Below are 14,153 nucleotides of genomic sequence, written 5' to 3'. Positions count from 1 at the left end.
GCGTGAAAACCAAACACGCAAGTATACATTAGGCTATTGCCAGCTTCCACCAGCATGATCCCGGTAACCTAAGACACGGGGTATTACATCCAGGTGAGATCTTGAGCCTGATCGAATTAATGTATGATACTACTACCCAGTTCACACTTCTTGTGGTTCTCGGCAGCCTGAATGAGTATTTTCTACCTATATGTCTCATTTGGACTACACCAATGTTGCAGTTGCTCGCTCAAAAGACTTGCAGTGCAATATAGTAGTCCTTTCAATGACTTTTTTTTTATGGTGATCAATTGACGAGATAACAGTTACGTGACGGTGTTAAACTACAAGGAGAAGAGCATAAACAATGCTAGATACTAGATTCTTATGAAATGAGAGTGTTAAGTATCTACATAAAAATTATAATTTCTAATATAAACAAAGACTACATATACTTAAATATAGTTAACTATTTTGTTAGCATTAATATAAACAACGGTATTTAAGTAAGCACGTTGCCCTCCGTACAAGCACTTGTACTACTACGGTTGAGAAAAAAATCTGATTTTTTTCATAAACACATTCTCTAAGCACCGCATTGTACATTCTCTTCGCCAAGAATTAGCCTTTGTGCTTGACTGACAACAGTGAACTGACCTGACCGATTGAGCAGCCATATCTTTCCCTAGACTTCCACGCACTGGTAGCTCGGTGCGCCCTGTGCTGGGCATTGTCTGTTCGGCGGCTGAGCGTGGATGCATCGCCTCAGAATGCAAGGAAGAACCTGATAGGCTGATACCATGTTCGGTATCTCTTTCGAGGTGAGAGTGCGGCTAGAGATTGCTTGTTAAGATGTGAGTGATGTTGTACAATGCCCAAGCATCGGTCGCGATCCGTTTGCAGGTCGTCAATTTCGGCAACAAAGCTGTGGATCTCAACATATATATCTGTCGCGGGACTGGCGAACGGCCGGCATCAAGAATTCTGGATCCAAAGAAGACGATCCTTGCGTCCAGGAGACCTCTTGATGACAACTCCTTCCAGCAGCCGGCTAGTGCAATGAGTTGATCCTGAGAAAGCAAAAATATGGCTATGACTCTAGCTGTTCCTTTTTTTTTGGTTGTAGACTGCAACGTTTGCTGCAAAATTGTGCAGGTGGCGCCGTGTCGAGTCCGATAGCCAATGCGAGATGGGTCCGTGAGCCCATAGGTACGTGGCAAATGTGTCCTATGAGCAGAAGGGATTATTAGAATATGTTCAAGCACAACAACAGAATCCGTTGTAGTCAGGGCCGGTCCTGATATTTTGGTGGCCCGGGGCGAGGTTAAAAAATGGGGCCCTATTAAATATAAATTTTGAAATATTTATATAGTACAGTGGCTCAAAATAATAGTAGTATCTTGATAAAATCAAATCATATAGATGTTGATAAAATAGTAGTAATATATATATATATATAAGTCCTGCAATGCCGGTACTGTGAGTTCTTCAGTCCAAACTAGCAATTATATTAAAGCTCTTATCAAAAATAAATTACTGTATTAAACCTATACGGAACTCTTGTCCCCACTATAGCAAAGTAGTATGTGGAGTTTCAAGAACCAGGATGGACTCATCTCGATGTTGATAAAATAGTAGTAACCGACGTTTTATCTCCTGTTTGTTCTCTCGTTTAGTCCAAAAGAAATCATTCTGCTCCCAGTACTCTGTTTCCAGAAAAGTTTTATGCCCTAGGTTTGACCTATCGCTATTTTTTACTCTCTCGTATTTCTTCCGGGAGAGATGATAGATGTTGTTCGCTTTCTGATTGCTACTTCCTAGCTTAATTGGTCATCGCGTCGCATGCCAATTGTTAACTGAAGCAGCCTCCGAAGAGTTGTACTTTCAGCTTAGTCCTTTTTGGTAACGTCCTCCGCTTGTATCTCTATACGAGGAAGAAACTCAAACTGAAGCACACCATGCGATGTAATCACGCCGGACGCGGCGCGTGGCGGCGTGGGCGTGGGCGACTGCGTCACTGCGTGACGGCGTGGGGGCGTGGGGGCGTGGGCGGCTGGGCGCGCGTGCGCGTCGCGTCGCGTGGCGGCGTGGGCGTCTCGCGTCGGGACTCGGGACTCGGTCACTCGGGCTCTAGGCGTTTCGCGTGGGCGCGTGTTGAAGTCCCAACTCGCACGGACGCACGGTGGCCGGTGGGCCCCTGGGATTTGGGGGCCCGGGGCAGCTGCCCCGCTCGCCCCCCCCCCAGGGCCGGGCCTGGTTGTAGTCTAGTTGGTTAGGATACTCGGCTCTCACCCGAGAGGCCCATCCCGGCAACGGAACCACACCTTTTTTTTTTGGCTGCTCGCATGCACTCAGTATCGTCGTCGTCGTCTTCCATTTTCTGTTTGGGACGCAGCTTTGCATTGCATGTATCGGCGACCAAACTTTGCTTCCCCGCGACCGCATCATTGGTGATTTTTTTTTTAAGGGCGGCAAGAGATCTACCGTTTTATTAGATAAGGAGTAAATAGGAGAACAACTCAAAAGTAAAAAAAGAGAAAGGGAAGGTGTACATACCGAAGGGCATCATTGGTGATCCTAGCTAGCTTTTTTACTTGCCGTCTACGAAGGCCTGCCTCCAAGCTTTCGTTTCTAACCAAAGGGCCACATGATTAGTAGACGTTTAGTAGAAAATTTTAAGTGCGCATACCATTACTCTCCTTTTTTATTTCCTTCTATTCATGGATTATACTCATCAAGGAAATTCAATGAATAATGGCACTTGGTTGCTTCCACGCGATGTAGTACAGGAAGGAACGGAGAAGTAAGCTTCAAACAGAATGCTCAAGTCCCTGTCTGTTGTTATCTTCGTCTCTCATCTTCTTCTTCTCTTTGCTGTCTTTGCTTCCACTCTTGCAACTACTTTTGCATGCTTCGTTGTCTTCTTGTAAAACTACCTTAGCGTGTCTTGTCTATATAGATAGAGATGCTCTTCGATTCTGAGCTGCGTGTTTACTCACTAAGGGCGTATACAAAACTCACAGCCACAATGGGTGTGCAGAGAGCGTATGCTGCCTCCTTGCTCCACGCACTGGTTGCTGTGTGTGCCCTCTGCTGGGCATTGTCTGCTCGGTGTGTGCTTGGCCAAACCCAAACTGGGCAGCTGAGCGTGGATGCCTCGCCGCAGAATGCAAGGAACATCCCTGAAAAGATGTTCGGTATCTTTTTCGAGGTGAGAATCTGTTAACGCCAATGACTGCTTGTCAAAATGCGACTCATAAAAACTGGACTTTGTCACAATTAATCTGGTGGCACATCGATATTTCCAAGTTTGGAACCACAGTTGTGGAATAAATCTTTAGGCTTTTCTGCTGAGAAACCAATCTTGATAATAGTTAGTTCTAACAAGATAAGAACAAATTTCTGGTTCTACTTGTAGGAGATCAACCATGCTGGGGCTGGTGGGCTGTGGGCAGAGCTCGTAAGCAACAGAGGTAACGAAAAGCATATAGTATTACTTAGTTAAGGGCTATTTTAGTTGTACATTTATGCCTGACAAATTTCTACTTTTTTTAGATTGCATCGAAGTGTGAATTGAAGTGTCCATTTCTCTACTTCCCTTTTTGTTTTGCTTAATGTGTGTAAGCTCTCATAAAGTTACGTCCAGGTTTTGAGGCTGGTGGGCCGAATACACCTTCAAATATTGATCCATGGCTGATAATTGGGAATGAATCAAGTATCATCGTCGGAACTGACCGGACATCATGCTTTGAACGTAATCCTGTTGCACTTCGAATGGAAGTTCTTTGTGATTCTAAAGGAACTAATGTCTGCCCATCCGGAGGTGTTGGGGTCTATAATCCTGGTTACTGGGGCATGGTATGGTATTTTCCTTATATATTTATCCATGATTTTATTTTTGGAACAAATATAGCAAGCATATTGGACCTATAATCTTGCGGAGCTGATGTGACAGTTTCAGCTTGGTCTGAAAGGTCAAGTAACTGTTTTCTACCTTAATTGTCATGTGTTGCTCTCTGTTTTCCAGAACATTGAGAAAGGGAAGGTTTATAAGGTGAGCCTGCATATTAGGTCATCCGACACAGTGTCCTTGACTGTTTCATTGACAAGCTCTGATGGTCTAAAAAAGCTCTCTGCTCATACCATCACGTAATGTTATCTTCCTGTTAATGTTGTTAGCATGAACGCGTTCATATTCATGTAATAATTACATTATTTTTCATCACGCTTTCAGAGGTAGCAAGAAGGCCTTCGCCAAGTGGACAAAGATAGAATTTCATTTGAAATCCAGTCAAAATAACACCAACTCAAGGCTTCAACTGACAACAAATAAAAGCGGGGTAATTTGGCTTGATCAAATATCAGTTATGCCAATGGACACTTACATGGTATACTACTACTATTCACTTCTGCTTTTATGTTCTCTATTTTTTGTGGAAATATTTGCTATATCTACACCCTGTGCAGTTCTGCTGCAACCTTTGCGCATACATCGATAAATGCTAGTGCCCTACTAACAATTTTGATGAGTACCCCCCACGTTATTAGATAAGTCAGATTCTATAAGGGGAGCTATATTTTTCTCTGGGGGATCCATAAGACAACAAATTCCTATGAAGTGATGATACTCTTCTACTCTAAGTGTTATTTTGAATGTCGACACATTCTGCGATACATAGCTTTGATTAATTATTTTTAATATAACATATTTGTTAAACTTAATTAAATTGTGTTTTTACAATTTTTCCTCAAGACAACTCTACCCATATCATTTTTATATGAGATATCAAAATGTTAATAAATATATTGTTTGCCAAAGTTAGAATAGTTTTAGTGCACACGTTCTTGATTGACACTTACTTTTGACTAGTGGAATAAAATATTTTTTAACCGGTTGCAGCTGGTCCAATTACATAGGTAATTTCCATGGATCGCTTGACCTTTTACTTACGATTTTGTCTTAGGGGCATGGTTTTCGGAAAGATCTTGCTTCTATGTTGGCCAATCTCCAGCCTCAGTTTCTCAAGTTTCCAGGTTTATCATCTTTGATATTTCTTACACTACGTCTTAAGTCAAGTTAAACACTGTACTTATTTTGATGATATATACCTAACATGTTTTAGGCGGTAACTATGCCATGGGAAATTATCTACGAAATGCATTTCGGTGGAGTGAAACTGTGGGACCATGGGAGCAAAGAGCTGGTCACTTTAATGATGCCTGGGGATACTGGACTGATGATGGACTTGGATTTTTCGAGTTCCTTCAGGTAGTTAAACATGTTACTTCACTCTGAACCTAAGATTTATCAAACCCAAATATACTTTGTATTGATATTTCTTTACTGTAGTTGGCCGAAGACCTTGGTGCTTCCCCAGTTTGGGTGGTCAATGATGGTAATTTCAGTCTCCTCAGATATTTGAGGTCTATCTATCACTTGATTTATGTTACCAAATTCTTTTTAATAATCCAGGAGCAAGCCAGAATGAAGAAATTTCTACTGCAATAATTGCATCATTGGTTAAGGTATTTTCTTGCATGCTATTTGGTCAAATCTTCCTTTGATAAAGAGTGGAATATGACTGGGTAACCTAATGAACACAAGAAAATCCTCGGTGTCTATTTCTTTAATTCACCTTTTTGACAATTTTTTTGTTAATTTAGCTGGAAATTAAAAATGCGTGCAATCGTTCTCTTTTGTTCACTTAAGTTCAACAGATCATGAAAGCATTGCAAGTACACCTTTTTTTCCTGACAACAAATTACAAGGACATAGGAACATGTTCAATCTCTATGCCGAGGGCAACGTGATCTTGTTCAACAAGTGACTATTGTTCTGTGACCACAAGGCAACAATAACTGGAAAGATAACTGTTTTATGAAAGCACAGTTTACAACTCGCAAGCTTTAACAAGCAAGCCACACAATTTTTTGCGGAAGCTGTGTTTTCGATCTCAATAGTTGATGTTTTGTTGAATTTACCAAACATCATTTCGATGTTTTGGTGGGGGCATGTGAGGTAGCCAAGTAGTATTGTTTTAGTTGGACAAGGCGGTGAGATCACTGTTACTTGTGTCTATTCCCTAATTCACTCGATCTCATGCCCATGATACCCATTTTCGGGACTTCCAGTGCGAAAATTATTGATTTCATATGTACTTCTTTTTTCAAGCTGACTCAAATTTCTTGAATCTTTTTCATCGCCACCTTGTTGCCATTTCCTGCATATTGTTTATGCTTGTGCTATTTCAGGATGTTGTTGATGGTATCGAGTTTGCTAGGGGAGGACCCAAGACGCCATGGGGTTCAGTTCGTGCGGCAATGGGACACCCAGAACCCTTTAAGCTTGATTATGTTTCAATAGGGAATCAAGAATGTTGGATGCTCTACTACAGAGGTTTATAATTCAGTTGTATACCCTTTCGTCCTAGTTTCACACCAAGAACTCATTTACAATGCATCAAGAGTTGGGAGATTGCACTTTGAAAGGAAGAAAACAAAGAAATCCAAACTCCATTCATTACACTCCTACACTTGAATGGTAGAAAGTTAATCTAATAGTTACATTACACATGAACCCACATGATTTGGCATGTTGGTATATCAGTGCTTTTTCTTCATATCAGTTATGCATAGTGTAGGTTCTACTTTTTAGTCATGTATCTTTTGATGTGTAAGTAGATAATTCAGTGTGTCTTTTATGTTCTATTGTGCGTAAAGCAGGAAAAGCTCATGCTGTTTGTTTTTTTTATTTAATAGGCAATTACCAAAAGTTCTATTCTGCGATTAAAGCTGCCTACCCAGACATCAACATCGTATCGAGTTGTGATAGGTCAACTATTTCGCCATCCAACCCTGCCGATCTGTATGACGTTCATGTAATGTCTCTATGTTATGCTCCTTGCTTGCTTCAGCAAATTTGTCTTGATGATTGCTAAAAACTTCATCTCTGCGGCAGGTTTACACCTCTTCTAGTGATATGTTCTCCAGAACTAGTATGTTTGACAACACACCACGTGGCGCGCCGAAGGTTTGTTCTGATGCTCTCCGTACATCTGCAATGTTTTATCCCAAAGTTCATTCTTAAAAATGATGGGGAAACACTGTGGCTCTTTAGGCAATTGTTAGTGAGTACGCTGTAACTGGAAATGATGCTGGCAAAGGAACACTGGTAGCAGCACTAGCAGAAGCTGCATTTCTCATTGGACTGGAAAGAAACAGGTTATCTATACTCATTCTTCCCGATTGCAGAGTTCTACTGTATGTTTAGGGTCTTAGGGTCTCATTCTTTTGTTCCTTGTGGCTGCTAATTTGATGCATGATACCAATGATTCAAATTTCCTAAAAATATCGATGTATGATAAGAATGATATAAAACGTCTAGAGACATCAAATGGTAGGGAAACATGCATAGCGTATGCCATATCCAGCCTGCACTGTCTGGCATTTGCACTAGTGGCCAGTTCCATTGCAACGCTTTTTCGTTTAAAAAAAAACACTGTAAACCTAAGTGTTTGCCTGATTGTTCTACTGCAGTGACGTGGTCGAGATGGCAAGCTGCGCACCACTTTTTGTAAATGACAATGATCGCAGGTAAGGACTGAACACCTTAAGAGCAAGTTTCTAAGCAACATGTTATAATTTAAGTCTCCTTTTCTTCTTCCACTTATTTTGAAGAGAAACCAGCATTCTGTTAATCAGCTGATTTCCTCCACAATGAATAGTAACATGGTCTGTGCAAATCAAAGAACTATTCAAATTTTCATTCTGCCATGTACTTGAATAACCCACATGATTTTTTTTTTAAATGTGTGAAAAGGTGGAGCCCAGATGCCATCGTCTTCAACTCGTGGCAGCACTATGGATGCCCAAATTATTGGATGCTACATTTCTTCAAGGATTCAAGTGGTGCCACCCTTCATCCTACGACCATTCAGATCTCCAACTATGATCAGCTGGTTGCATCTGCCATCACTTGGCAGAATACGAAAGACAAGAGCACTTACCTCAAAATAAAGGTAATCTTCTTGTTTTCAAGTTCCAGCGCAATCTGACAGATGTAAAAGAAGAAATGACCAAGCGTGTCAATTCGCTTGCAGGTGGTCAATTTCGGCAGCGGAGCTGTGGATCTCAACATATCTGTAGCGGGACTGGCGAACGGCATCAAGAACTCTGGATCGACAACGACGGTCCTTACATCTAGTGGGCCACTTGATGAGAACTCCTTCCAGCAGCCAGAGAAGGTTGGTGCACTCAATCGATGCGAAAAGCAAAATTATTGCGATGATATATTCTAGCTGTTCCTCTCTCTCTCTCTCTCTCTCTCTCTCTCTCTCTCTCTCTCTCTCTCTCTCTCTCTGTGTGTGTGTTTAATTTGGTAGTAGACTGTAACGTTTGCTGCAAAATTGTTTCGTGAAATTGTGCAGGTGGCGCCGGTGTCGAGCCCGATAGCGAACGCGAAGCAGCAGATGGATGTGTCCGTGAGCCCGTACTCCCTCACCTCATTTGATCTGCTGCTGGAACCAAGCAAGCATTCCAGCATGTGAAGAAAGTAGTATTAGTGATACGAAGAGGAAATATAATACTATCTTCCTTCTTTTTACTTATAGTTTACGACAACATTCGGTCTCCAATACATGCATTTAACTGTTGTTTTTTCTAAGTATATATTTGTTATCCAAATTTACTAAAAATATAGTCATTTGAAAGTACTTTTCATTACAAATGTTCTAATATAATTTTTATGTATATTAATGGTTAAAGTTTCTAACTTGAGAAATCAAGTGGATAAGTGCCTTGTTGATATGTGTAATGAGTCATCGACAATATTTGAGCTGAGTTGGACTTGATTAATATGTATTTGTTGATGCTTGTTCTCGTTGATGACTAACTCGAGTTGAAGAAGAATATAATTAGAATGATTTTCTCTGAGTCCATGTGATTTATTCTCACCGGATTATTCGGTGCTTGGAAAATTGGCTTTATCAAATGATCCGGTGTACTGCTGATGCTGACGATGTAGGTTTTCAGTTTAGCCGCAAAATTTGAAATGATCTGGTGTACTGTTGATGCTGATGCAGCCGGCACCCACTCGATCCGCTCCAGAGACGAGATTGCGGCATCCACCAGGGAGCCACCGTGATCTGCAACCGGCAGCTCCTGCCTGGGCTCAACCAACAAGCAGATGATGGAGCCATTGTTCGCCGATTTCGGATGGCCACTCACCACTGCCACCTGAGATGACATGGCAGTGACAGTAGCAACCAAGCTGGTGTCCGCTGCCCTATCCACAAGCCTTCCCAGACTTGTCACACCCTGAACCTCCACATCATCATCTCCTAGACTGTCCAAGCACAGTGAAGGTTCACCTGATTCCTGAACCGTAGCAAAAAGAGGCAAATCCATATGCTCTTCCTGCCCAACAGTAATCTTACCATCCATGACCGAGTCATTGAACAATTTATTCTCCACATGCATCAAATCATAATCCCTCAAAATGTCATCAGCTTCCTCAATCACTCGGTCAGCTACCTGATGAAGAAGAGACTCTACAGCTGTTGAGATAGCCTCATCAACAAGAGCTTCCATGTACTCCTTATCAGGACAACAGAACCAACCCCTGCAAAAGGCATAACCTCGGCATTGACACTGTCAATGGTGTCCAATCCATCCATCGGATGCAAATTTTGCACTTCTTCCTACATAGCATCCTCCTTGTGAGTAATGTCATATGTTTTTGGAGAGTCCTCTTTATCAATTGTTTTCGAGCGTTTAGGATCTCTATCGACATCTTTGTAATTCTCTTTGTCTTTCGGGTCTTCCATGTTGTCATCTCCTTCAAATGAATCTATGTTAGCAGCCCCGCCACCACCACTAAAAACTGATTCAACCTTGAAAAAAAATCTCGTAAATGCCATCATCAACCACAATATTAGTCGCGTCTGGGATATGTTTAGCATCCGTTATGGCAACCAGGAGACGCAACACTCCAGTGTTCCTAGTGGTCACCATATCAACCTTTTGGGTGGCACCAAGGATAGTACCAACAACCCACAAAGGTAAGAAAGAGCGTATCTGAAAAGGTACTCTATACACCTTAACCCAAACCTTCTACAGATAGTCCGTAGGCTCAATTTTTTATTCCCATTCCTCAAAAGTCATGACACATTCATTGTTGTCAGTCCTAACTTTCTTGATCACAATCATCCGTTGGAGTTCTACTCTACATGGGAAAAGCACCACATACATATTTTTACTGTATTCCTGAACATTCCATTGCCATTTTACAGGGATCAGCCGTTCCAACTCCGCTTTCACCAAGTTAGCAGGTACCATCCCTTCCGTGATGTGAATCAAAGGCGTAGCTGACTCCTTTTTAGGTATCTTTGCATCCCCTTTGTAAGGTATTTGGAAGAAACCCAATCCATCCTCAGCGAAACCATAGAAAGTTGCCGCTGATTTCGGGCCATGCAGCAAGGGGCAAGTAGGAGTAAAATGTTCCTCCTCACAAATCTCGTAACAGATCACAAGCTTCTTCTTCTTGCCCTTTTTGCCTTGCTCAACATTGTCTCTGAATTTGGACCCTTTGCCTTTCTCATGTCGGCCAATGTCAGTTTGCTTTCCCTCCTGGTCGTTGAAGGATCCGGCCATGCACACCGTCAGTATCCTCCCTAGCATCACCATGCTTCCTACCATCACCATCAGGACGGTTGCTGCCATCACCACCACGGCCATCACCACGACCCTTGCCATCACCACGGTCTCTATCATCACTGCAACCATCACCGTGGTTCCAGCCTTTGTCGCGGCCATCTCCGCGGTCCTTGCCATCACCGTCGCCTCGGCCATAATCCTGGCCACTCCCCTAGGGAGAGTGGCCATCTCTACCGTGACGCTCACCACCATGGCCACCACGCCCCCCCCCCCCCCGGTATCGATGGCTAGGGGGATTGTACACACGCAACAGACGACCATGGTGGCCTCTGTTGCCTCTGCTGCCACCGTAGCCAGGTTCGCCCTCCTGAAATCTGTCGCCACCATGGAGGCTGCTACAACCCGAACCGCCAAAATGTCCACCGTCGCTACCTCCCTTGTTTGTCTGTCCACCGACGCTGAGACCTCCATTGATGCCTCCTCCGTCGTCGTCGGCATTGCCAGAAGCCCCACCGCCACCACGAGATGCCATCACCACCTCAGCGTACGATCTCCGATCACCAGAGATTGATCCCTGCCAATTAGGGATTCAGCGCTAGAGACGTCTTCGTAGAGCTGCCAGACCTGGGTTCCGAATAGCCCAAGAAGAGGGGCCTTGAGAGCCTGTCGGGCCCAGGTCCAAAATTGGAGCATTCAAAATTTGAACCAGCGGAAAAACAAGATCGTCTTCCTCCACCGAATGAGCCATCGCCGAACTCCGACCACTACCATCCGAATTTAGATGGTGATGGGCTCCAGGAAGAGAACCGAAAGCTTTATTCATCACGTCGCCCAAAGTGATCACTGGCAACTCACGCGGCTTCGGAAGCGGCCCTTTCCAACCACGATCTCCAGAACATCGACGCGCAGCATCTGCACAAGAGGATCGCTGCACTTTCACCTGAACCCCTACATGCACAGATGTTAATTTTACCTTTGAGCATTCCTCGTTGATTGGCACCAGCCTCTCGATGTCGGAACCACATGGCGGATGAAGCTTCGGCCAAACCTGAGCGCCGCACAGCACCTTCAGAGGCTGAAAGTCGAGCGCCAACACCTCAATCTCCCGCAAAAGAGCCACCCAGCCTCGTGCAATCCTATCCACGACCAAATCTGTAGGAACGAGAATGATGACTAGAGGGGGGTGAATAGGCGCCTCAATAAATTTATTTCGAAATAGATGTCATTTTTCTATTTCTTACCCAACGCACCTCAAAACAGTCAAGCGGAAGCAAAAGAGTCAGGGAGACAAAGCAAGAAGACTAGTTCCATAGTAACATGACTCCACGGATGAAATATGAACCATATGTTCTATTCAAGACTATTCCATGTGTCTTTGTGCACAAAAACTCGCAACTTTCAAAGAAACTAGAGAAGATAGACACCGGACAAGGTTATCCTCCAAGATGATAGTCTAGTGGCAATGTGACTTAAGACCCACTCAAATACATGAGTATGTGAAAAACTGCAGCTTAAAGAAAAGATCACCGGGTAAAGAATCTTTCCAAGTTGACAATCTAGAGGCAAGGGTACTCAAGACCCATGAGCATACACTCGTATGTGAGTTTTTATGCCTCTAACAATAAGAAAAATGACCTCACAAGATGCTGAAATTTTAGCTCAAAAAACAAAACAAAAATCAAAACCGAAAACCGAAAAAAATTGCAAACTTGAAAGGGAACCAATAGAGGAAAACTAGAAGGAGGGGAATTCAAGCATATGCAAAAAATATAAACTTCATTACTCAAAGAAGTTAGCCCTATTTGAGGCGGATAACAAAGATTTATCTCTCAAAACTCTCATCTATTACATAGGCTAAGCACTCATCATTTTCTCCTTTAAAATCTTAGCTATAAGGCTCTCAAATGAGTGGCACAAGGGAGCTCAAGTGGCTAGTTCAAACTCTTACGTAGCCCTACCTCTCTATTTATAGGTCTAGAAAATTTGGTCTCTAAGTTTCCTAACTTTTTTCTAAAATACATCTCTCTTATAGTACACTTCTATCTATTACTAAGGGTATTTTGGTCTATTTTCTTCTCCATTCATCGGACGGCCACGGTGCCTTCACGACTTAGTTTCGCTAAAAACGCAAGCTTCGCGATGGTGCCACATACTCTTCCAGTCCTCCCACGGTTTTGAGATCAAACCGCGAAACCGTCTGCACGTTTCTCAAAACGTAACTCACCGTCTTCCTTACACCTTAAACAAGTGCTTCAATGCCGACGCGTGTACTTCGTCATGCAATCCTAACCGCCGGCAAGTCTCTCATGCTCCCGATCCCTCAGACCGTCTTGTCACTTGCACCGGCATCCCCTTCGCTTGACTTTGTTAACACGCCGTCTCCATCCGTCTTCAATGCTTTGTTTGACCTTCACGTGTTCAGCTAGGATCACCCTTGACTCCGTCCGATCATCTCGCCGTCGACCGTCAAGTTGCATCCATCACCTACACACCATGAGACAAGCAAATACATATCTCCAACTCCAATTCTAATTAGTCCATAATCAATATACTCAAATGAAATGTCAAATCAATTCAAATTATATCAAAACCTATACAAAACCGAATATCATCAAACCAAATAAATAAAAATATCAATCATTCATCACAAATAATCTATCTCCCCGCGATCAATGTAGAGAACAACCTCCGTCGAGCCGTGCGGACCGCCTCCGGATCCTAGCGAGAGCTTCCACAACAAATAATCTAGCTGTGCTGTTAATTTAGATTAAACGATGGCATTCTTAACATCCCTAAGAAACAAGTGCCGCCTCGCCTTCCTCTTAACTCGGAGCCATGTATTCAGCAACACAAATACAGTATTACTGTACTATCACAAATACAAACACAAATAAAAAAAATATAAATACAAAAATTCACAAAACCACGGGCCTCTCCGTCGTCGTGACGCCATAGGCTCGCCAAACCTTTGTCTTCTTATTTTTCATTTGGAGCGAGTCAAGTGATCTCGCCTTTGGATGGGTGCTGACGTCCGTACAGCACCTGCCAGGAAGCTTCCTCGAAGTCGCGATCGTAGCGTAGCTGAAAGGCCAGCAGGTCAATCCGATGGTAGGAGGGCAGGGGCCTGCTTCGGTTCGGCTTATCACCTTCTCTGCCCCTGGAGATTGAAAAATGATGCAGGATTAGTAGTAGCGTGCATGATCAGATCGTATCACGTATGTGATGGCTTCATCGCCATTCGCATAGCTGATCCGCAGATCCAATTAGAGCATCTCCTGCAGGTGGGTCGTGCTTGCTTGTTCTTGGACCCCAGAGCACAGATAGCTTGCATTTCTCAGCCGTTTTTGACCCATGCAACTGCTGGAAAGTTTCCTGCTAAATTACCCTCCTTGTCTGGTGCATGCTAATTAGCGGAAACAAAATTTCCGGGAAACTTCTTGGCTGATCGAGATACGTTGAGCTGCACGACGACGAAGCCTACGTACGCAGGTGATCTCGGACATAGAGGTTCCATCTCCCAA

The 14,153-nt window shown here is 43.3% G+C and overlaps 1 protein-coding gene across 1 annotated transcript; it reads left to right on the top strand.

The window, feature by feature from the left end:
- The first annotated feature begins 2,976 nt into the window (after positions 1-2,976).
- Positions 2,977-8,788, top strand: LOC133890868 (alpha-L-arabinofuranosidase 1-like). Its single transcript, XM_062331489.1, has 17 exons — positions 2,977-3,190; positions 3,398-3,452; positions 3,626-3,837; positions 4,007-4,128; positions 4,214-4,367; positions 4,944-5,013; positions 5,103-5,248; positions 5,330-5,375; positions 5,453-5,505; positions 6,232-6,376; positions 6,739-6,857; positions 6,938-7,009; positions 7,097-7,200; positions 7,516-7,572; positions 7,799-7,997; positions 8,079-8,222; positions 8,406-8,788. Exons 1-17 carry the CDS (start codon positions 3,008-3,010, stop codon positions 8,523-8,525), a joined length of 2,001 nt encoding a protein of 666 aa, XP_062187473.1. The 5' UTR covers positions 2,977-3,007; the 3' UTR covers positions 8,526-8,788.
- The last annotated feature ends 5,365 nt before the right edge of the window (positions 8,789-14,153 follow it).

The sequence above is a fragment of the Phragmites australis genome, chromosome 14, assembly GCF_958298935.1.
Source record: "Phragmites australis chromosome 14, lpPhrAust1.1, whole genome shotgun sequence".
Taxonomy (NCBI): domain Eukaryota; kingdom Viridiplantae; phylum Streptophyta; class Magnoliopsida; order Poales; family Poaceae; genus Phragmites; species Phragmites australis.
This window is presented reverse-complemented; position numbering and strand designations above follow the sequence as displayed.

Excerpts from the sequence above, each read along its gene's own strand:
- LOC133890868 (XM_062331489.1), top strand. The coding sequence starts at position 3,008 with ATGGGTGTGCAGAGAGCGTATGCTGCCTCCTTGCTCCACGCACTGGTT. Across the intron at positions 6,377-6,738 it reads TTGGATGCTCTACTACAGAG|GCAATTACCAAAAGTTCTAT; the intron begins GTTTATAATTCA and ends TTTATTTAATAG. Across the intron at positions 7,573-7,798 it reads GTAAATGACAATGATCGCAG|GTGGAGCCCAGATGCCATCG; the intron begins GTAAGGACTGAA and ends ATGTGTGAAAAG.